Raw genomic sequence first — 21,850 nt, 5'->3', positions numbered from 1 at the left:
AGGTTGTGCATTTCTAACAATTTGTCCATTTCTTCCAGGTTGTCCTTTTTATTGGCATATAGTTGCTTGTAGTAATCTCTCATGATCCTTTGTATTTCTGCAGGGTCAGTTATTACTTGTACTTTTTCATTTCTAATTCTATTGATTTGAATCTTCTCGTTTTTTCTTCATGAGTCTGGCTAATGGTTTATCAATTTAGCTGGTACTAAAAGTACCAGCTTTTAGTTTTATTGATCTTTGCTATTGTTTCCTTCATTTCTTTTTCATTTATTTCTGATCTGATCTTTATGATTTCTTTTCTTATGCTAATTTTTTCGGTTTTTTGTTCTTCTTTCTCTGATTGTTTTAGGTGTAAGGTTAGGTTGTTTATTTGAGATGTTTCTTGTTTCTTGAGGTAGGATTGTATTGCTATAAACTTCCCTCTTAGAACTGCTTTTGCTGCATCCCATAGGTTTTGAATCATTGTGTTTTCATTGTAATTTGACTCTAGGTATTTTTTGATATCCTCTTTGATTTCTTCAGTGATCTCTTGGTTATTAAGTAGTGTATTGTTTAGCCTCCATTTGTTTGTAGTTTCAACATATTTTTTTCCTGTAATTGATATCTAGTCTCATGGCGTTTTGGTTGGAAAAGATACTTATACGATTTCAATTTTATTAAATTTACCAAGGCTTGATTTGTGACCCAAGATATGATCTATCCTGGAGAATGTTCCATGAGCACTTGAGAAGAAAGTGTATTCTGTTGTTTTTGGATGGAATGTCCTATAAATATTAATTAAGTCCATCTTGTTTAATGTATCATTTAAAGCTTGTGTTTCCTTATTTATTTTCATTTTGGATGATCTGTCCATTGGTGAAAGTGGGGTATTAAAGTCCCCTACTACGATTGTGTTACTGTCAATTTCCCCTTTATGGCTGTTAGTATTTGCCTTATGTATTGAGGTGCTCCTATGTTGGGTGCCTAAATATTTACAATTGTTATATCTTCTTCTTGGATTGATCCCTTGATCATTATGTAGTGTTCTTATTTGTCTCTTGTAATAGTGTTTATTTTAAAGTCTATTTTATCTGATATGAGAATTGCTACTCCAGCTTTCTTTTGGTTTCCATGTGCATGGATTATCTTTTTCCATCCCCTCACTTTCAGTCTGTATGTGTCCCTAGGACTGATGTGGGTCTCCTGTAGACAGCATATATACAGGTCTTGTTTTTGTATCCATTCATCTAGTCTATGTCTTTTGGTTGAGCATTCAATTCATTTACATTTAAGGTTGTTATCAATATGTATGTTCCTATTACCATTTTCTTAATCGTTTTGGGTTTTTTATTGTAGGTCTTTTCATTCTCTTGTGTTTCCTGCCTAGAGAAGTTCCTTTAACATTTGTTGTAAAGCTGGTTTAGTGGTGCTGAATTCTGTTAGCTTTTGCTTGTCTGTAAAGGTTTTAATTTCTCTGTCGAATCTGAATGAGATCCTTGCTGGGTAGAGTAATCTTGGTTGTAGGTTTTTCCCTTTCATCACATTAAATATGTCCTGCCACTCCCTTCTGTCTTGCAGAGTTTCTGCTGAAAGATCAGCTGTTAACCTTATGGGGATTCCCTTGTGTGTTATTTGTTGTTTTTCCCTTGCTGCTTTTAATATGTTTTCTTTGTATTTAATTTTTGATAGTTTGTTTAATATGTGTCTTGGCATGTTTCTCCTTGGATTTATCCTGTATGGGACTCTGCGCTTCCTGGACTTGATTGACTATTTCCTTTCCCATATTAGGGAAGTTTTCAACTATAATCTCTTCAAATATTTTCTCAGTCCCTTTCTTTTTCTCTTCTTCTTCTGGGACCCCTATAATTCGAATGTTGGTGTGTTTAATGTTGTCCCAGAGGTTTCCGAGACTGTCCTCAACTCTTTTCATTCTTTTTTCTTTATTCTGCTCTGTGGTAGTTATTTCCACTGTTTTATCTTCCGGTCACTTATCCTTTCTTCTGCCTCAGTTATTCTGCTATCGATTCCTTCTGGAGAATTTTTAATTTCATTTATTGTGTTGTTCATCATTGTTTGTTTGCTCATTAGCTCTTCTAGGTCCTTGTTAAGTGTTTCTTGTATTTTCTCCATTCTATTTCCAAGATTTTGGATCATCTTTACTATCATTACTCTGAATTCTTTTTCAGGTAGACTGCCTATTTCCTCCTCATTTGTTTGGTCTGGTGGGTTTTTACCTTGCTCCATCATCTGCTGTGTGTTTCTCTGTCTTCTCATTTTGCTTAACTTACTGTGTTTGGGATCTCCTTTTCACATGCTGCAGGTTCATAGTTCCCATTGCTTTTGGTGTCTGCCCCCAGTGGGTAAGGTTGGTTCAGTGGGTTGTGTAGGTTTCCTGGTGGAGGCGACTGGTGCCTGTGTTCTGGTGGATGAGGCTGGATCTTGTCTTTCTGGTGCGCAGGACCGTGTCTGGTGATTTGTTTTGGGGTGTCTATGACCTTATTATGATTTTAGGCAGCCTCTCTGCTAATGGGTGGGGTTGTGTTCCTGTCTTGCTAGTTATTTGGCATAGGGTATCCAGCACTGTAGCTTGCTGGTCGTTGAGTGGAGTGGGTCTCTGCATTGAGATAGAGATCTCTGGGAGAGCTTTCATTGTTTGATATTACGTGGAGCTGGGAGGTCTCTGGTGGACCAATGTCCTGAACTCTGCTCTACCACCTCAGAGGCACAGGCCTGACACCTGGCTGGAGCACCAAGACCCTGACAGCCACACGGCTCAGAAGAAAAGGGAAAAAAAAAAGAAAGAAAGAAAGAATGAATAAAATAAAATAAAGTTATTAAAATTTAAACAAAGGAATTATTCAAAATAAAAAAAAATAAAAAGTAATAAGAAAGAAGAGAGCAACCAAAACGAATCCACCAATGGTAACAAGCGCTAAAAACTATACTAAAAAACAAAAAAAACAAACAAACATGCAAACAAAAAAACGGACAGACAGATCCCTAGGACAAATGGTAAAAGCAAAGGTATACAGACAAAATGACACAAAGAAGCATACACATACCCACTCACAAAAAGAGAAAAAGGGGAAAAAGTATATATCTATGTATTAAAAAAAAAGGAGGAAGAGAGCAACCAAATCAGTAAACAAATCTACTAATGATAATAAACTCTAAATACTAAACTAAGATAAACATAAAACCAGAAACAAATTAGATACAGAAAGCAAACCCCAGGTCTACAGTTGCTCCCAAAGTCCACTGCCTCAATTTTGGGATGATTCGTTGTCTATTCAGGTATTCCACAGATGCAGGGTACATCAAGTTGATTGTGGAGATTTAATCCACTGCTCCTGAGGGTTCTGCGAGAGATTTCCCTTTCACTTCTTTGTTTGCACAGCTCCTGGGGTTCAGCTTTGGTTTTGGCCCCGCCTCTGGGTGTAGGTTGCCTGAGGGCGTCTGTTGTTCGCTCAGACAGGACGGGGTTAAAGGAGCAGCTGATTTCGGGGGCTGTGGCTCACTCAGGCTGGGGGGAGGGAGGGGTACGGAGTGTGAGGCGAGCCTGCGGTGGCAGAGGCCGGTGTGACGTTGCACTAGCCTGAGGCGTGCTGTGTGTTCTCCCGGGGAAGTTGTCCCTGGATCACGGGACCCTGGCAGTGGCGGGCTGCACAGGCTCCTGGGAGGGGAGGTGTGGATAGTGACCTGTGCTTGCAAACAGGCTTCTCGGTGGCTGCAGCAGCCTTAGCATCTCATGCCCGTCTCTGGGGTGTGCGCTGATAGCCGTGGCTTGCGCCCGTCTCTGGAGCTCGTTTACGCGGTGCTATTAATCCCCTCTCCTCGTGCACCAGGAAACAGAGGCAAGAAAAAGTCTCTTGCCTCTTCGGCAGCTCCAGACCTTTTCCTGGACTCCCTCCCGGCTAGCTGTGGCGCACTAGCCCCCTTCAGGCTGTGTTCCCGCAGCCAACCCCAGTCCTCTCCCTGGGACCCGACCTCCCCTCCGAAGCCCGAGCCTCAGCTCCCAGCCGCGCCTGCCCCGGCGGGTGAGCAGACAAGCCTCTCGGGCTGTTGAGTGCCGGTCAGCACCGATCCTATGTGCGGGAATCTCTCCGCTTTGCCCTCCACCTCCCTGTTGCTGCGCTCTCCTCCGCTACTCCGAAGCTTTCCCCCTCTGCCACCCGCAGTCTCTGCCTGCGATGGGGCTTCCTAGTGTGTGGAAAGTTTTCCTCCTTCACAGCTCCCTCCCAGAGGTGCAGGTCCCATCCCTATTCTTTTGTCTCTGTTTTTCCTTTTTTCTTTTGCCCTACCCAGGTACGTGGGGAGTTTCTTGCCTTTGGGGAAGTCTGAGGTCTTCTGCCAGCGTTTAGTAGGTGTTCTTTATGAATTGTTCCACACGTAGATGTATTTCTGATGTATTTGTGGGGAGGAAGGTGATATCCCCGTCTTACTCCTCTGCCATCTTGAAGGTCTCTCTAGGTATAGTTTTTGAGTTCATATGTACTGGTAATGTATTTTCTCTGAATTGCCTAGAATATGTTCTTAATTTTGTACCTCAAATAGGTTTAGGTTATAAAATAAGGAAGAAAAGCAACATAGAACATATTTTATTCATCTTGAAATGACATTTTAAAGTTTTCCTTAATAAGGGTTAAAGCAGGATATTAATGCCAGTTTTAGCAGATTAATATTCTGGTGACAAATGATAGTAAATTAATTGAGCGTCCCATTCTACTTCCACTGGTAGCTCAAGTTTACATTTGGGAAAGTCACATTGTATGAATTTATGATGAGAAAACAGGGAAGGGATAGAAGGCTTTGCAGCTGTCTTAAATTCTTTTTTTTTTGGAAACAAGTGGGGTAGAAATATATACATATCATATCTCATACTGAGTTGTTTTCATGACTTAATCATACTGCTGAGAGTGACGGAAATTGCCCAGTGGGTTAATTCCTCTAGGTCACTGAGTTCTAAAAGAAAAAGAAGTCTACAAATTCCCCTGCTTTGGAGGCAGTGGATTCTAATTTCTAGCTCCTCCCTTGATCCATAATATGTTCATCTGGAAGACATTTAGTCATTTCTGAGGAGATTCCAAAATGAGGTAGCTCTTGGTCCACTGTCTGCCTCTCATGAAAGGTCAAATACATGACCAATTAAGGCATAACATTTCTGAGCGATATGAAAAAAATAATTGACTCACTAGGACCCTGATTACTTAAAAGAAAAGATGAATCTCTGTAAATAAATGTATTTTCTCATCAGGTCTAATGTTTTCATAACACTTAAAGCTCCTCAAAAGCTAAAGAAAAATATTAAAATGTTTAAGTGAAATGTGATACTGTTTCTGATTTTCTATAGAGTTATGCTAAATTTATTTAATACAGTTTGGCTTTAAATGATCATTGTATATTAAGTGAAGTTGAATTAATGAAAATAAATGTTAAGACCTAAATAATATTTATTTCGAAAATGAGTATCTAAGGTAAAAATAACATTAAGTTATCTAGCTTTTTAATTAGCAGTTATTCAATAGAAGAATTTCTCCTTGCTGATTATCTCTCAAGATTCAGGATGACAAGATACCAAGATCTTTCAGTGAAACCATTTTTTTTTAGATTTTTTTTTTTGCGGTATGCGGGCTTCTCACTGTTGTGGCCTCTCCCGTTGCGGAGCACAGGCTCCGGACACACAGGCTCAGTGGCCATGGCTCACGGGCCCAGCCGCTCCACGGCATGTGAGATCCTCCCGGACTGGGGCACGAACCTATGTCCCCTGCATCGTCAGGCGGACTCTCAACCACTGCACCACCAGGGAAGCCCAGTGAAACCATTTTTGAAACCTATTATTACTAAATAAACTTTACTACTTCAATATAACATTTTATGATGAGAGATTCTTCTTACCAGCCAAAATAATTGCCTGATTTTCCTGGGTAATATTTCAAACGTCTGTGAAAACTGAATAGTCTTTTTTTTTTAAAAAGGGGGCTAATTAAGTCACAGTGTCATCTATGGCATTGCCCAAAACTGTTACACTGCTTATATATTTTCCTTTCTTCCAACTTATAGTGCTCAGTGTTTTTTTGAGAACTGGCTCAAAGTTTTCTCAATTTTTCATCTTAAATACTGCATTATGTAGAGTCCACAGAGGTTGTTGTTCTTTACTTCCCCACCTACAGAAATAATCAGGTTGAAAAAAAATGTTTTTCATATGTGAAAGCACTATAGTTCAGTCCAAATCTTAAAGACAAGGAAATTCTAAAGAACATAGTGTCCTGTCTCTGACATTTTGTAATAGGTAAAGAAGAAACAATGGCATGCTAATGACAAATTTAATCCTTGCCCCCAAGATGAGTGTATTACCCTATAAATTGTCCATAGCCTACACCTCTGGTCTTAATTAGCCATCTTAAAACCCTATGCCCTATACCCTGAGAAGACCATAATTCACAGAGAGTCATGTACCACAATGTTCATTGCAGCACTATTTACAATAGCCAGGACGTGGAAGCAACCTAAGTGTCCATCGACAGATGAATGGATGAAGAAGATGTGGCACATATATACAATGGAATATTACTCAGCCATAAAAAAAAAGAAATTGAGTTATTTCTCATGAGATGGTTGGACCTAGAGTTTCATATAGAGTGAAGTAAGTCAGAAAGAGAGAAACAAATATCATATGCTAACACATTTATATGGAATCTACCAAAAAAAAAAAAAGGTTCTGAAGAACCTAGGGACAGGAAAGGAATAAAGACCCAGACGTAGAGAATGGACTTGAGGACACAGGGAGGGGGAAGGGTAAGCTGAGACTACGTGAGAGAGTGGCATTTACATATATACACTACCAAATGTAAATCAGATAGCTAGTGGGAAGCAGCCACATAGCACAGGGAGATCAGCTCTGTGCTTTGTGACCACCTAGAGGGGTGGGATAGGGAGGGTGGGAGGGAGATACAAAAGGGAGGGTATATGGGGATATATGTATACGTATAGCTGATTCACTTTGTTATATAGCAGCAACTAACACAGCAATGTAAAGCAATTATACTGCAATAAAGGTGTTAAAAAACAAAACCAAACCCTATGCTCTAGGTCAACTGAGGTCCTAAAGAACATAAGAGGCTTACCTCAAACCAATATCACAATTAGAAAGTAACTTGAAACCTATGCTTTATTAATACTCTAGATTTAGCATCATCTTTTTAGGAATGATATTATTAATTTTCTTTCAGCAACTGATCAGAATCAAACTCCATGTGAATTAAGGGAGGAAACCAAATTGGAATTTCACTAAATAGAACTTACAGAATTTGGTTGTTCTTAATCATGATGGATTTCTTTGAAACCTTAGACCAGTTAAATATTAAATAGTTCTGAGTTGAGACATCTTTGGCAATTATGCTAAACTGCCATAGATTGAAATTTCAGAGGTTAGGGACTTTGTTATATGTATTTCTAGCAATTAGCCCAGGACTTGACACAAAATATTGGTTGAGTGACTTAATGCATATTAAGTTAATACATTAAAAGACAACCTCAAAATTCTATAAATTTAGTAATACTAGTTTATCACTCAAAGTGATACCCCATGAAGAGATGTTTTCAGAGTTGGTTTTAATTTTGTCTTTGTCAGATGAAAATAAAAACAATCATTTGAAAAACATCTGTAGAATTATGACTGAAGGCAACCACTTTGTAGCTCCTCATCCCTCACATTAGATTCTGTGTGATGTTCCTTTTAGAATTTAATACTAGGGAAAAGTTTGATTGTCGTGATAAATTTAAGGCTATTAAAATTCTATGGCCTATTATTCCTTCCTTTTCCTAGCTTCCCAGGCACACCTGGAGTTAAATTTAAAGGCTAAGTTTATTTCCTCTTGAGTGTTTTTGTAGTTGTTATCTCCTTTTTCGAGATGTTTTCCCTTTTTATTTTTGTAGCCTAGTCCTTTTTAGAAATGTGTGATATATAAGTTAGTAATGTCAGTGTTTTATCCTCAATCGTCATCTTCCGTTCTTTGAGCTTTCAGCATCATTGACTGGTCTTTGAAACTCTCTTTCATTGCCTTTCACGATATTCTTTCAGTGAATGAATATTTATTGAGTGTTTACTAGGTGTTGGGCACCACTGGGGTCCTTCTCCTGACTCAGTCACTCTCCCACTGCTGTTCCATAAGTGCACAGTTCCCCCCCACCCCCAGGTTCTGTGGTTTTCTTCCTCTGGATGCTGTTCCCTGATTTAGGAACAAAATCCCTAACTTGAAACTCTTGGAGCCATATGTACTTCAGAATTCAGAATTCTTTGATTTTAGAAAAGTCAGAGGGTATATTTACCATATGTTATGAAACACCCTTCCCAGAGGGGCAGTACCCTCTACTCAAACATGGTAATATTTCTTCAGTGAAGCATATGAGTATTTACTGGAAGTAGGATAAAGACTATAAGTAGCCTCACTACAATTCTTATCAGGTTTTGTTGCCAAATGCATTTTGCCCCAAATTTAGGAAAAATGGGTTTCAAACCATTAGAGATTTCTAATTGGTAGATCTCTTAAAGTCTACTTTAAATATTAGGCAGGTTGTCTCTCAAATCTCTGTCTGGTCCTACATTTCCAATATCTTCTGGACATCTTTACTCAAGGCCCTATTAACTACTTAAATTTGTATTGAAGTGAAATTATTGCTTCCTCACCTGTTGATCTCATCCTTGGCTCTTACCCTGTGTAAGTCCTAGCATCATCACTGAGTCCTATGGAATCCATTATCCTATGGAATCCATTATAATATATTCTCAACTCCTGGCCTCCTATTCTTTGTCGCTTCACCAAATTATGGTTCAGGCCTTCATTACCTCTTCTCTCAGCTTTGTGGCTTCTCAAACCAGGATGGATGAACTAAGTTATTCATACACTATGTTAGGCATTGGGAAATACAAATAAAACAGGTTTTTAAGCTACAGTTTCTTCATCTATAAGGGCCTCTTCTTAGTGGGGAAGACTAATTAGAAGACTGGTTAAATAAATTAGGAAACACTTGGCGCAGTGGATATTTTTCAACCATTAAAAAGCATGAGATAGCTCAGTATGTTAATTGCCAAGACTTATTAAATGAAAAATGCATGTTGCAGAGAAGTATATTGAGGTCCTACAGACAGTTTATGTAGAGAAAGTTCTGGAAAGCAATCCACCAATCCATAGGAGTGTCTCTGGGGAGACAGTAGGAAATTTACCTTCTGATTTTTGTAGTGTTAAAAATATATATAATCTATATATTTTTTAATCCGAAAAAAAGGCTATGAGCAAGTTAAGTGCGATGAGAGGAATATAACATAAAGCAACTAACTCTGCTTGCCCAAGTTAGGGAAAGCTTAGAGAATGTTTTCCTTTGGGCATAGAGACAGACATTCCAATCAGAGCAGAGAGCAAGTTCAACAGCATCCGGATTTTAAAGGGTCTAGTGTATTCTGGCAACAGTAGATCAGTGCTGGAGGGTTGCTTCCAGGGGAGAGTAGGATTTGGGACTGAGGTGAGACATGGTCAGATTGTGGAGGGTCTGAACTACTAATTAGAAATGTGGACTTGACCTAGTCACTGGGGAGCCTCTGGCGGGTGTTGATTTTGTTTTCAATGCATTTTTTTATTTTGGAGTAATTTTAGATTTATAGGAAAGTTGCAAAGATAGAGTTCCTCCCCTCACCCAGTTTGTCTCCTTTTATGTTACCTTACATTATCCTGGTACATTTGTCAAAACTAAGAAACCAACGTTGGTACGTTAGTTTAGCTCCAGACTTTATTCAGATTTTACCTGTTTTCCATTAATGTCCTTTTTGTGTTCCAGGAGCCAGTCCATGATCCCACATCACATTTAGTTGTCATGTCTCCTTAGTCTTCTGTGCTCTGTGAGATTCTGTCTTTCCTCATTACCTTGATAGTTTTGAGGGGTACTGATCAGTTTGTAGAATGTCCTTCAATTAGGGTATGTCTGATATTTTCTCATGATTAGACTGGCATTATGCATTTATGAAAAAATAGCACAAAGGTGAAGCGCCTTTCTTATCCCATTACATCAGAGGGCACACGATTTATCCACATGTCATCACTGGTGGTGTTAACCTTGTTCACTTCATTAAGGTCATATTGGCCCGGTTTCTCCACTGTAAGCTTTCCAGGAAGTTTTCCCCTATTCACACTTCTCTGGTTTTTAAACTTTGTAGTATCAATTGTAGTACAATCGATGCTTAACGCACTCTATTGGCCGGGTGATCGGAAGAGGCTGGAAGCAGTAAGTCCAGTAATATATTTAGGGCTGTTGGAATAGCTCAAGTGAGAGATGACAGTTGTCTGAACTTATAGTGGCAGTGTAAAGGATTAGAGGTATTCAAGCTTTTCTGGCCAACAGAGTAGCTTATGGTAACTTTAAAAGAAACAAGACAAATCAGAATCACTTCACACCCATTAGTATAGTTATAATAAAAAAGTCAGATAATAAGTGTTGAGGATGTGGAGAAATTAGAATCCTGAAACACTGCTGCTGGGAATGTAAAATGGTATAGCCACTCTGGAATACCGTCTGGTAGTTCCTCAAAAGTTAAACATATTTACCATTTGATACAGCAGTTCCTCTCCTAGGTATATACCCAAGAGAAAGAAAAAATATGTACACACAAAAACTTATACATGAATGTTCATAGTTCATTATAGCTAAATGGTGGAAACCACCCAAATGTAAAGCAACTGATGAATGGATAAACAAAATGTGGTGTATCCGTACAGTGGAATACTTTTGGCCATAAAAAGGGATGAAGCACTGATATATGCTATAACACAGATGAACCTTGAAAACATTATGCTAAATCAGTCAGTCACAAATGGCCATATGTGATTCCATTTATATGAAATATCCAGAACAGGTAAATCTATAGATAGAAAGTAGATTAGTTGCTTCTTAGGGCCAGGGAGCAGGGAGTGGTGGTGTAGGGACTGGGCCATGACAGGTAAATGGTACAGGGGTTCTTTTTGGGGTGATGAAAATGTGCTAAAATTGATTGTGGTGATGAGTGTACAACTCTGTGTACTAAAAGCCACCGAATTGTACACTTGAAATAGGTGAATTATATATGTGAATTATCTTTAAAAAATTATTACTAAAAAGTCAGGGAACACATGGCAGGGGGGCTGCATCTATTCAAACTACACTCATTCAAGCTAAAGCGCTGGTGGGACATGCAAGTGCAGATGTTGAACAGCTCAGAGGTGAAGCTGGGGCTAGAGAAATGGCACCATAAATCATTAGTGTAAAGGATTCACTTGTCAGAAAGCAAGGTATCCTAGTCATTTAGTCCAGTTTACTGAACATAGTAGTTCAAGGGAAGGTTTCAAACAGGACACCTTTATCATTTAATAGCACTGAGTTTTCTGAGGTTAACACAAGTGAGGACTGACCCCTTCTCTAGCACTGGAGATAACACTGTGTTATTGAGATTAGCTGATGTCCCTCCTACACCTAAATTTCAATTACAATTGTCTTTTCTTTCTGTAATAAAATGCTTTACCATGAGTAGCTCTGTTGCTTAAGTAATTTGTAGAATATTTTGGGGTGAAAGTTGAAATTGAAGATGGTACCAATTTAAAATAAATATTTTTGGTATAATTTACAACCTAAATGGATTTAGAATTAGTTTACTTCCTCACTGAAGAAAATGGGTCAGGCCAGAAAACTTGTGGCCACATAGGTCACCAGTTACTCTGTATTACTGTCCTACACTTGCAACACCCGTGCCTGCCCACTCCCAATGGTACTTGGTGGTATGAAGTACAAGTCAGTAGGAATTTCATATTAAGGATAATGACAGTTGAAAAGAATTTAAAAAAAAATTAAATGATTCCACCAACTGTTTTAATGATCAGGTATCCCCTTTTTGGCCTAGTGAATGCTCAGTTTTAAAATCCTGAGAAAGAGATGCTATGATGGTTACTTTTATATGTCAGTATGACTGAGCTAAGGGATACCCAGATAGCTGGTAAAACATTATTCTGGGTGTATCTGTGAGCGTGTTTCTGGAACAGATTAGCATCTAAATCAGTAGACTGAGTAAAGATGGCCCTTGCCAAAGTAGGTGGGCATCATTCAATCCGTTGAGAGTCCAAATAGAACAAAATGACAGAGGAAGGGCAAATTTGCTCTCTCCTTGAGCTGGAATGTCCATCTTCTCCTGCCTGCAGACACTGGAGCTCCAGGTTCTGGGGCCTTCAGACTCTGGGACTTACACCAGTGTCCTCCCAGTTCTCAGGTCTTCAGACTGCGAGTTACACCATCATCTTCCCTTATTCTCAGGCCTTCGGACTCGCACTGTATTATACCACCGGCTTTCATGGTTCTCCAGCTTGTGGATGGCAGATCCCAGGACTTCTCAGCCTCTATAACCATGTAAGCCAATCTGCCTAACAATTATATATATATATATATATATATCTCCATATATATCCTATTGGTTCTGATTCTCTAGAGAGCCCTGACTAAGGTAGGTACTCACAAATTACATAAGATGTTGGATTCTATTTGCTGTTTTAATAAAATCATTTTTCACAGAGTGTCAAGGAAGTAATCAACATGGTGTAATTCATGAGGTAGCAAGTAAATTCTTAACACAATTGGCCCAGGGTTTCATTTGGTAAGTCTAAGTCCTGACCTTACAGCTATGAAATTCCAAGTTTGTGCCTGAATAGATGACTAAAAGAATAAGAATGATATGACCAACGATATGTATCATTTAAACGTTTATTAATAAAACAGAAAACTAAACTCAGCCAGCTGCTTTTTTCTTGCATCTAATCTGACCATATGCCAGAGAAATGATTCTTTATTAGGACTTAGGTGAGAACTGTCAATAAACCAGTTCTGTTGAAAATGGCATACTGGAATATCTAATAACATTAGGTAAATGAAATTAAAAAGAGAACAAATAAAAGTATTAAAAATCACAGGAATCTCTCCTTTAAATATCAGGGGCCTCCTTTAATAATCTTCAATGTAGCTCATTAGCAATCATAAAAAATTCATCAAGTTCAACCATACTGCACAACCCCCAAAGGAAAAAACTGAGGGAACTCATGGGTAATTTTCACAGCTTCATTGTAAAGTCCAAGATCTGAAAGAAACAGTTCAGCAAACATTTAATCTACAGTGGAAAGCTGTAACATCAATTACTATCTAAAGAGTTATACCTATTTCTCTTTTCTCTCCCTTTTAGAGGTCAACTTGTTTTCACAATCCATTTCCTAAAACTGAGATATAGATCATCATAGTTATTTAACTATGGCTCCAAAAAATAAAAGACATGGAGTATAGGAGACCACCCATTTTGACATCCATTATACAGGCACAGTTCTTGCCTGGTTGTGTTTTAGGTGCTGTGCATTATTTGATGCCTTTAATCTATATATTAAAATCAAACAAACAAAACTATTAACATTATTTTTGTTTACCCCATTTAAAAAACTTTTCTTTCCACAAATATTAATTAATCTTTGTTGAGTTTCTTACATACACAAGCACTGTTTAGAAGCAGGCCAAAATGTCCTACCATTTTCCTTTGGGATCAGGAAATTCTATAGAAATTGAAAATGTAGCAGGACGGAAACTCAAGACCAAGATATAGCAAATTAAAAATAAAACTGTTTTCCACCTAATTCCATGAATTACAGAATGTTTTATTTACCAAAAGGATGGTTATCTTCTTTAAATTGGACATAAGATGCACACATAATGGTTGCCTTGGCCGTTACTCTTCCAACTACTTCCACAATTCCAGAGATTTCTTCATCAAGCTAACACAAAGAACAAAATGTCAACTTGGTGTTATCACATTTTCAGTTGATAATTAACTTGGAAAATTGTTCTACAGTTTACTAACCTTATCTTTCATTTCATGTAACAAAATAATTTTAAAATTTATCAATATAAAAATGGAATTAAAACTTGTTAAAAAATGTTTGAGTACTTATTACTGTTAGCATGTCACTAGTCCTGTTACCTTCAGCAGTGGCTTTGGGTCCAAAGATACAGTTAAATGTTTAAGTTGAAGACAAAATCACTTAAAGATACTGAGAATGTTCAGCATTTCCACAAGGAGTAATTTGTTTAAAAGGACCCATTGAAAGGAACTTTCTATTAACTACATTTGTACAGTGTGTTCTGCATCCATTAACCAAACAGCATACAGATCTGTCTTCATAAAAGACCAAGAAAATATTTTTAAGTACAATAAACATAAAATGTAAAAACAAGTAAGTGACAACTGAAAATAAATGTAAACAAAAATAGAAAACCGAATTTTAAAAACATAAAACTCTTGAGGAAGGAAAAAGTGATTTAAACAGATTTTTCTTATGTGATTTTCATAAGGAATGAGAATTGTCACCCAGCATTTAAGGGGTGTATTTAAAAAATGACAGAGCCCAAACAATCATTGGTTAGAAATGTAAAGAGAAATATAATGTAAGAAGAGGACAAATATTTGATTTTAGAGAGAGAGAAGTTTGATAAGCTGGTCCTTTATACATCCACTCCAAGAATCAGAAACATGAGCAACAAACGAAAACAAGATGAAGAATTAATTATAATATACATAGAATTAATACTTAAAACATACAGGCTCCATCAACTCAATAGTTCCATTTTTTCCTTCTCCATCTGAAAGAATAAACATTTTCCCAGTGGGATGAATCTGAAAAATAAAAAGATTAAAAGTTTGACAAAAGATGAGCAGATTGACCCAAACTTACTTAATCGATGCACACAAAATAATTGTTTTTTTTTTTTTTTTTCTTTTTGCGGTATGTGGGCCTCTCACTGTTGTGGCCTCTCCCGTTGCGGAGCACAGGCTCCGGATGCGCAGGCCCAGCGGCCATGGCTCACGGGCCCAGCCGCTCCGCGGCATATGGGATCCTCCCAGACCGGGGCACGAACCCGTATCCCCTGCATCGGCAGGCGGACTCTTAACCACTGCGCCACCAGGGAGGCCCAAAATAATTGTTTTTGAACAGTTCAACTGGTTCACATTATCGTGTGTTAGCATACATACCTGATCAAACGATGCCCAGTTAAATCTGAATTTCAGATAAACAACAAACATTTTCCATACAAATGTGTCCTGCCTTTTTATTTGCTAAATCTGGCAACCCTATGCTAAAAACAATTAAAGAGTCCATATTATCTAAAAGTGAGATCTACTGCCACCCATGATTTAAATGGTACGTATTCCCACAGAGGATATGTTTTTAAAAATTAGGCATGAGGAAGTAAAGAGAGAACTGGTTGTCAGAAAACCTGGGTTCTAGTCCTGTAAGACTGCGACAGAGTGCAGTCAGACCTCGTTTGTATGACAGCTTTGCTACTTACTGCGGCCTTGAACCATACACTACTCCTAACCAACTTCCCTATCTGTGAAGTCCGAATACACCTATTTTAAGAAGATATGTGACTGAAATAAACTAATAAGCCTTTACACAAAAGCTTTCTCGGTTCCCTGATCCCGACACTTTGGGCCTGCTTCTCACCAGCAGGATGAGGGGCTGCACTCTAATAATGGGGTAAAATAACAGACAGGTATTGGATCAGTGAAGTACAATCAAAGAATGTTTTATAGAAAAGCGACTTCAACGAGAAAACGAAGTCTAAGAGGAAACTGCATAAAAGAAGGAAACAAGAAAACTGGACTAGTTGTCAAACCTGGGTAACTAAAAAATCAGGAAGTAGATGGAGTTGTGTCTATAATTTCCTTTAAGTAAACACAAACGAGGGTGGGACGCTAGAATTTAGAAAGGAGCGCGTTCGAAAACGCTGCGATTCCGCGTCCTAAAAGCGGCGCCAAAATAGGGCTGCAATGGTTAAAAAGTGTGCAAAAAGTTCCCTTGTGAGAAATAAAGCAATGGGGAGCGCAGTGATGCTATAAGGCTGTCCCTCCTCCTTCACCCTCCGTTACACACCCTGAGGCCGCCACCCTGTCACGGATCCCCTCCCCCAAGGAGCCCAGGGTGGTGAGTGTGCGCACCTTCTCCAGCCTCCCTACGAAGCAAACGGGCTGGTCTATGAACTGAGCTAGCATGCTGGCGTTGATGCGCACCTTGGGCGACTCCATCACGTCCACCATGATTGCAACACAAGGCCGGCAGCCGGCCGGAAACTAGCGGACAACTGAGACTGTGCGCCCAACGGACGTCTACGGGGCGGATTCCTCCGAAACCAATCGGCGGAGACCAGCTCTCTCGCTCCACCAATCAAACGCACGGAAATCTCGATTGCAATCGCGCAGTCACCCGAAAGCGAAGAAAAAGGCAAGGACCCGTCCGGAAGTGGGGATCGGCTGCTTAGTGACGCGCGGCGTCCCGGAAGTTACCTGAGTCTTCCGCGAAGCGTACGTGGAGGCGGGGCTTGGATGGGGCGGGGCTGAGGCTCCCTTTTGAGGGCTCGGTCCTCCCCGCCGCGACTTAACCCCGGAAGCAGGGTGGCGGGCTCCTGTGCTGGTGCGGCGGGGGACTGCGGCGTGAGCCTCAGGTACCTCTTCTCGCGGGAGTCGCCGCAGCCTTACTGTTGCGGAAGAGAGAGGCGGGAGTGGGTACCTGTTTCGCCATGGCACTCTCGGTGCTGCGCCACCAGCTGTTAGCATTTCCCCGCCTCCCCTCTTCCCACTTCTGCTTGGGAAGCGCGGGGTTCTTGCTGAATGAAATCTAGGGAGCGGGTCTCCTTTTGACCCCTGCCCTTCTGGAAACGAGAAGTGGGGTCGCCAGTGATTTTCATAGCCTTTGTGAAGCTCCTGCTGCTCGGTGGCAGAGGGTCGCTGATTTACCGCCCCAGCTGCGTCACTTTCCTTCGTCAGTTTCCCCACCTGTGAGAGGAGGGGCCTGACCCCATTATCTCTATGACCCTTTCTAGCCCCGACGTTTTGGGCACACTGTGGAGGTGCGGGTTTTCTCACCTCACTGTTAGCAACGAATTGAAGCATTTGGGAGTGGGTGAGGGAAGGACCACTGGGCTAGGAGAGGAGACGAATTTAAATGGCTGTTAGATTCTGAGCAGGTGCGTTTCTTCCTGAGACATAATTTACCTATCTGCAGAATGAGGAAGTTAGATAACTCAATGGCAAGGTCCCAGCTGACTGAGTTTTGTCCATATGATTTACGGACTCTTTCTTCTTAACTCCCCAGGAATCTTTTTCCCTATTGCTTTCCACACCTCAGGACTCTGGAGGGGAGATGAGGAGGTGTGGAGGATAACGCGTTTGAAGGAGGTTTAAGGGGATTCTTGAATCTGTTGCTGGCTCATGTGGCTGTTGATTTTGGGGGCTTTATCTTCCAGGATTTGATACCTGTCTTGCCAGCGATATTTCCGAATGAGTGCTCATAAAAAAAACCTGCCAACGGTGCTCCGGAAATTGGGAAAAAAAAAATCGGGGGGGTGGCGGATATTATTATTTTTTGGAAACCGAGTCCATCAATTTGCCTAAAGCCAATTCAGGTACCTATCTAGAGTCTCCAGTTTAGTCCCGCAGTTGCCTTAAGCTAAGAAGTTCCAGTTTGAGACATCACTCGGCAACTTAAGATGGAAATCTGATGTGCCGTAATTAAATGATAGTTTGCATCTCTCCGTGTTTATTTAGCACTTAGCATCTATGTAAATATATTTGCTTTTTAATGTTGCTGTCACTGAAACATCTGAAGGATTTCGTTAGCAGATGCAGGGTGCATGTCAGTTGGTGCATAAAAAAGTGGTTGTCGGTACAAGTGAGCAGAGCCTCTTTTATATTCCGTGTAGAGCCTTAACATCTGCACTTGAGGGTTTGGAAACCAAGTTGATCGCATTATATAGGATAGAGTACACATGAATATCTTTAATAGCAATTGTTTTTTAACGAGCAGCCCTTAAAGCACCAGATGCTAATAGCACTGTTTTATAACAATTAAAAAAAGCACTTTTGCCTACCAAGAGCATCTTTTTTTCTAAACAGGGAGATGAGCAAGAAGATAATTTAAAATAGCTTCCTGGATATTTTTTCAGTCACGTGAAATTTATTACGTGTTATCTAATGCACAGAGAAGAGTATATATAGCTGATACGTATAGTTTCCAGAGAAATGAAGTGAGCCCATGTGGGCCTCTCATTTAGAGTAAGAAATGGAACGTCACCATTAGGGGTGGGCATCCTCAGTTAAGTCCTCCTCTCTACCATCCAGAAAGAAACACTCTCTTTTCTGTATAGTTTTATCACGCGTGTAGCCGTTCGTAAGTGGCGTAGTACCGATTTATCCTCCTGTCAGGAGTGTAGGAGAATTCCCGTTGATCCACATCACCTCATAGACCAGGGTAGGTGGTAGAACACCAGCCATGTAGTCCCCATTCCAAGCAGCAAAGAAGTGGGCAGACAAAAGGGTCTACCTTAATGGGACTCAGCTCCCTTTAAAGAGCCCTCCCGGAAGTCCTTCACAACTTGGAGTTCTACTTATTAGGTTAAGACCTTTCCTTTCCTTTTCTAGTTTGATAAAAGTTTTAACTAAGTGTTTATGGAGTTTGATCAAATGCATTTTTTTTGCCTTGAGATGATTGAAATGAATATATTTTTCAGTGGTGAATAACACTCACATTCCTGGAAGAAACACAACTTGGTTATGATGTCTTTTATTTCATATTCCTGGATTTGATTTGCTATTGTTTTGTTTAGGATTTTTGCATTCATGTTCATGAGTGAGACTGCCCTGTAGTTTTCCTTGCTTGTATATAGTCTTTGTCAGATTTTGGTATTATTAGCATTAGAGTAGTCTCATGAAATCAGTTGTGGAGTGTTTTCTCTATTCTCTAGATTTTGTGTAAACTTGGATCACCTGTTCGTTGACTGTTAGGTAGAACTCACCTGTAAAACGTTCTGGGTTCGGTATAGTAACCTGTACCTTCTGCTTTAGGCATATCCCACAAGTTTTTCGTAAGTAGATGTTCATCATCATTAAGTTTTAAATATTTTCTAGTTTACAGCATATTTCTTCTTTGATTCAAGGGTTGTTTTTGTTTCCAAATATATAGGTTTTATTTATTAGAGTTGTTTTGCTGTTAATTTCTAGTGTAATTACATTATCATCAAATGGTATGGTCTGTCTGATACTAACTCTGTGAAAGTATGAGACTTGCTTTAAGACATCAAGTTTTTGCAAATGTTTCATGTATTCTTCAGAAAATATTTGTGTTTTCCAGTTATTGGATCAAACTTGTTAATTGCAGTATTCAGCTATTTCTGTTTTCTTACCTTTTGTCTGATTAATGTCTCAATTATAGAGATAATTGCAAATGGTAGCATTGGCAGTTTCTCCTTGAACTTCTGATGACTTGTGCTATATTTTTTTGAAGATTTGGTTTTCACTACATACAAGATGAAGATTATGAAATAAAATGGTGCGATGAAGTAGTGACTATCTCAAATCATGCTTTTTGCCTTAAAGTTAATTTTGTTGTTACTACTGTAGACACATCGGCTTTCTTTTTGTTAGAATTTGTTTGCTGTCTCTTTTTCCTTCCAGTACTTCACCTAAGGGAGGCAAGACTCATGAGCTTGGATGTTCATTTCCTCATCTCTTTGGTGGCTTATCAGAGAGCTGACTTAGCAGGTCTCAGCTCAAAGGAGGAGCAGACTGATACCAGCCTGTGGGCTCCAGCAGCTCCTTCCTAGCAAGGCACTTCTTTAAGCAGTAAGCTTCCATTATGACTGAATTGCCCAAATGTGTGGAGCCTGGATTCTTTTTATTTTTTTTAATTGAAGTATAATTAATTTACAATATTGTGTTAGTTACAGGTGTACAAAGTGACTCAGTTTTATATTCCTTTCAGAATCTTTTCCATTATAGGTTATTACAAGATATTGAATATCGTTCCTTGTGCTGTACAGTAAATCTTTGTGGCTTATCTATTTTATGTGTAGTAGTTTATATCTGTTAATCCTGTACTTCTAATTTATCCCTCCATGCTTCCCTCTCCCCTTTGGTAACCATAAGTTTGTTTTCTATGTCTGAGTCTGTTTCTGTTTTTTTTGTTTTGTTTTTTTGCGGTACGTGGACCTCTCACTGTTGTGGCCTCTCCCGTTGCGGAGCACAGGCTCTGGATGCACAGGCTCAGCGGCCATGGCTCACGGGCCCAGCCGCTCCGCGGCATGTAGGATCTTCCTGGACTGGGGCACGAACCCGTGTCCCCTGCATCGGCAGGCGGACTCTCAACCACTGCGCCACCAGGGAAGCCCTCTGTTTTGTATACAGATTTAATTTTTTTATTTTTTAGATTCCACATATAAGTGATGTCATATAGTATTTGTCTCTCTCTGTCTGACTGACTTAGTATAATATTCTTTAGGTTCATCCATGTTGCTGGAAATAGCAGTATTTCATTCTTTTTTATGGCTGAGTAATCGTCCACTCTGTGTGTGTGTATACATATACTACCTCCTTTTTCTTTTTAAATTTACTTATGTTTTGGCTGTGTTGGGTCTTCGTTATTGCTCGCGGGCTTCTCCTTTGTTGTGGCGAGCAGGGGCTACTCTTCGTTGCAGTGCACCGGCTTCTCATTGCGGTGGCTTCTCTTGTTGTGGAGCATGGGCTCTAGGCGTGCGGGTTTCAGTAGTTGTAGCACGTGGGCTCAGTAATTGTGGCTCGCGGGCTCTAGAGCCCAGGTTCAGTAGTTGTGGAGCACGGGCTTAGCTGCTCTGCAGCATGTGGGATCTTCCCAGACCAGGGCTTGAACCCATGTCCCCTGCATTGGCAGGCGGATTCTTTACCACTGTGCCACCAGGGAAACCCCATACCACCTCTTTTTAAGCCAATCATCTGTTTATGGGCATTTGGGTTGTTTCTGTGTCTTTGCTATTGTGAATAGTGCTGCTATGAACATTGGGGTGCATGTATCTTTTCTAATTAGAGTTTTCATCTTTTCTGGATATATGCTCAGGAGTGGGATTGCTGGATCATGTGGTAGTCTAATTTAGTATTTTAAGGAACCTCTGTACTGTATTTCATAGTGGCTGCACCAATTTACATTCCCACCAACAGTGTAGGAGGGTTCCCTTTTCTCCACACCCTCCACAGCATTTATTATTTGTAGACTTTTTGATGACGGCCATTCTGACAGGTGTGAGGTGATACATCATTGTGGTTTTGAATTGCATTTCCCTAATAATTAGCTATGTTGAGCATCTTTTCATGTGCCTGTTTGCCATCTGTATGTCTTCTTTAGAAAAATGTCTATTTAGGTCTTGTGCCCATTTATTGATTGGGATGTTTGTTTTTTCAGTGTTGAGTTATATGAGCTGTTTGTATATTTTGGATATCAACCCCTTGTCAGTCACATCATTTGCAAATATTTTCTCCCATTCCATAGGTTATGTTTTTGTTTTGTTTATGGTTTCCTTTGCTATGCCAAAGCTTTTAAGTTTGATTAGGTCCCATTTGTTTATTTTTGCTTTTATTTCTTTTGCCTTGGGAGACTGATCTACGAAAGTACTGCTACATTTTATATGAGAGAATGTTTTGCTTATGTTCTCTTCTAGGAGTTTTATGGTGTCATGTCTTATATTAAGGTCTTTAGACCATTTTGAGTTTATTTTTGTATATGGTGTGAGGGAGTGTTCTGATTTCATTGACTTACTTGTAGCTGTTCAGCTTTCCCAACACCACTTGTTGAAGAGAATTTCTTTTTTTTTTTTTTTGCGGTATGCGGGCCTCTCACTGTTGTGGCCTCCCCCGTTGCGGAGCACAGGCTCCGGACGCGCAGGCTCCGGACGCGCAGGCTCAGCGGCCATGGCTCACGGGCCCAGCCGCTCCGCGGCATATGGGATCCTCCCAGACCGGGGC

The 21,850-nt window shown here is 39.9% G+C and overlaps 2 protein-coding genes across 3 annotated transcripts in view; one reads left to right on the top strand and one right to left on the bottom strand.

Moving 5' to 3' along the window:
• Window positions 1–12,736: 12,736 nt before the first annotated feature.
• On the bottom strand, window positions 12,737–16,174 carry RPA3 (replication protein A3). 2 transcript variants are annotated; one of them, XM_060108449.1, is made up of 4 exons: window positions 16,097–16,174; window positions 14,624–14,698; window positions 13,691–13,799; window positions 12,737–13,120 (listed from the first exon to the last, which is right to left on the bottom strand). In XM_060108449.1, exons 1-4 carry the CDS (start codon window positions 16,121–16,123, stop codon window positions 13,038–13,040), a joined length of 294 nt encoding a protein of 97 aa, XP_059964432.1. In that variant the 5' UTR covers window positions 16,124–16,174; the 3' UTR covers window positions 12,737–13,037. The 2 variants fall into 2 exon arrangements, with proteins under 2 accessions (XP_059964432.1, XP_059964431.1); XM_060108448.1 differs by having other exon boundaries at window positions 16,025–16,169.
• A 206-nt stretch (window positions 16,175–16,380) lies between these two features.
• Window positions 16,381–21,850, top strand: part of UMAD1 (UBAP1-MVB12-associated (UMA) domain containing 1) — a 242,066-nt gene continuing 236,596 nt past the window's right edge. The window contains exon 1 of the mRNA XM_060108310.1: window positions 16,381–16,527. The gene's annotated coding sequence lies outside the window, so the exon portion shown is untranslated. The remainder of the gene's footprint in view (window positions 16,528–21,850) is intronic.

This window comes from Mesoplodon densirostris, chromosome 9 (genome assembly GCF_025265405.1).
Source record: "Mesoplodon densirostris isolate mMesDen1 chromosome 9, mMesDen1 primary haplotype, whole genome shotgun sequence".
NCBI classification, from domain to species: domain Eukaryota; kingdom Metazoa; phylum Chordata; class Mammalia; order Artiodactyla; family Ziphiidae; genus Mesoplodon; species Mesoplodon densirostris.
This window is presented reverse-complemented; position numbering and strand designations above follow the sequence as displayed.

Coding starts and splice junctions, on each gene's coding strand:
- RPA3 (XM_060108448.1), bottom strand. CDS start 16,123: ATGGTGGACGTGATGGAGTCGCCCAAGGTGCGCATCAACGCCAGCATG. Junction 14,699..16,024: donor TCGTAGGGAGGCTGGAGAAG/GTGCGCACACTC, acceptor TTTATTTTTCAG/ATTCATCCCACTGGGAAAAT. Junction 13,800..14,623: donor CTATTGAGTTGATGGAGCCT/GTATGTTTTAAG, acceptor TCTTTGTGTTAG/CTTGATGAAGAAATCTCTGG.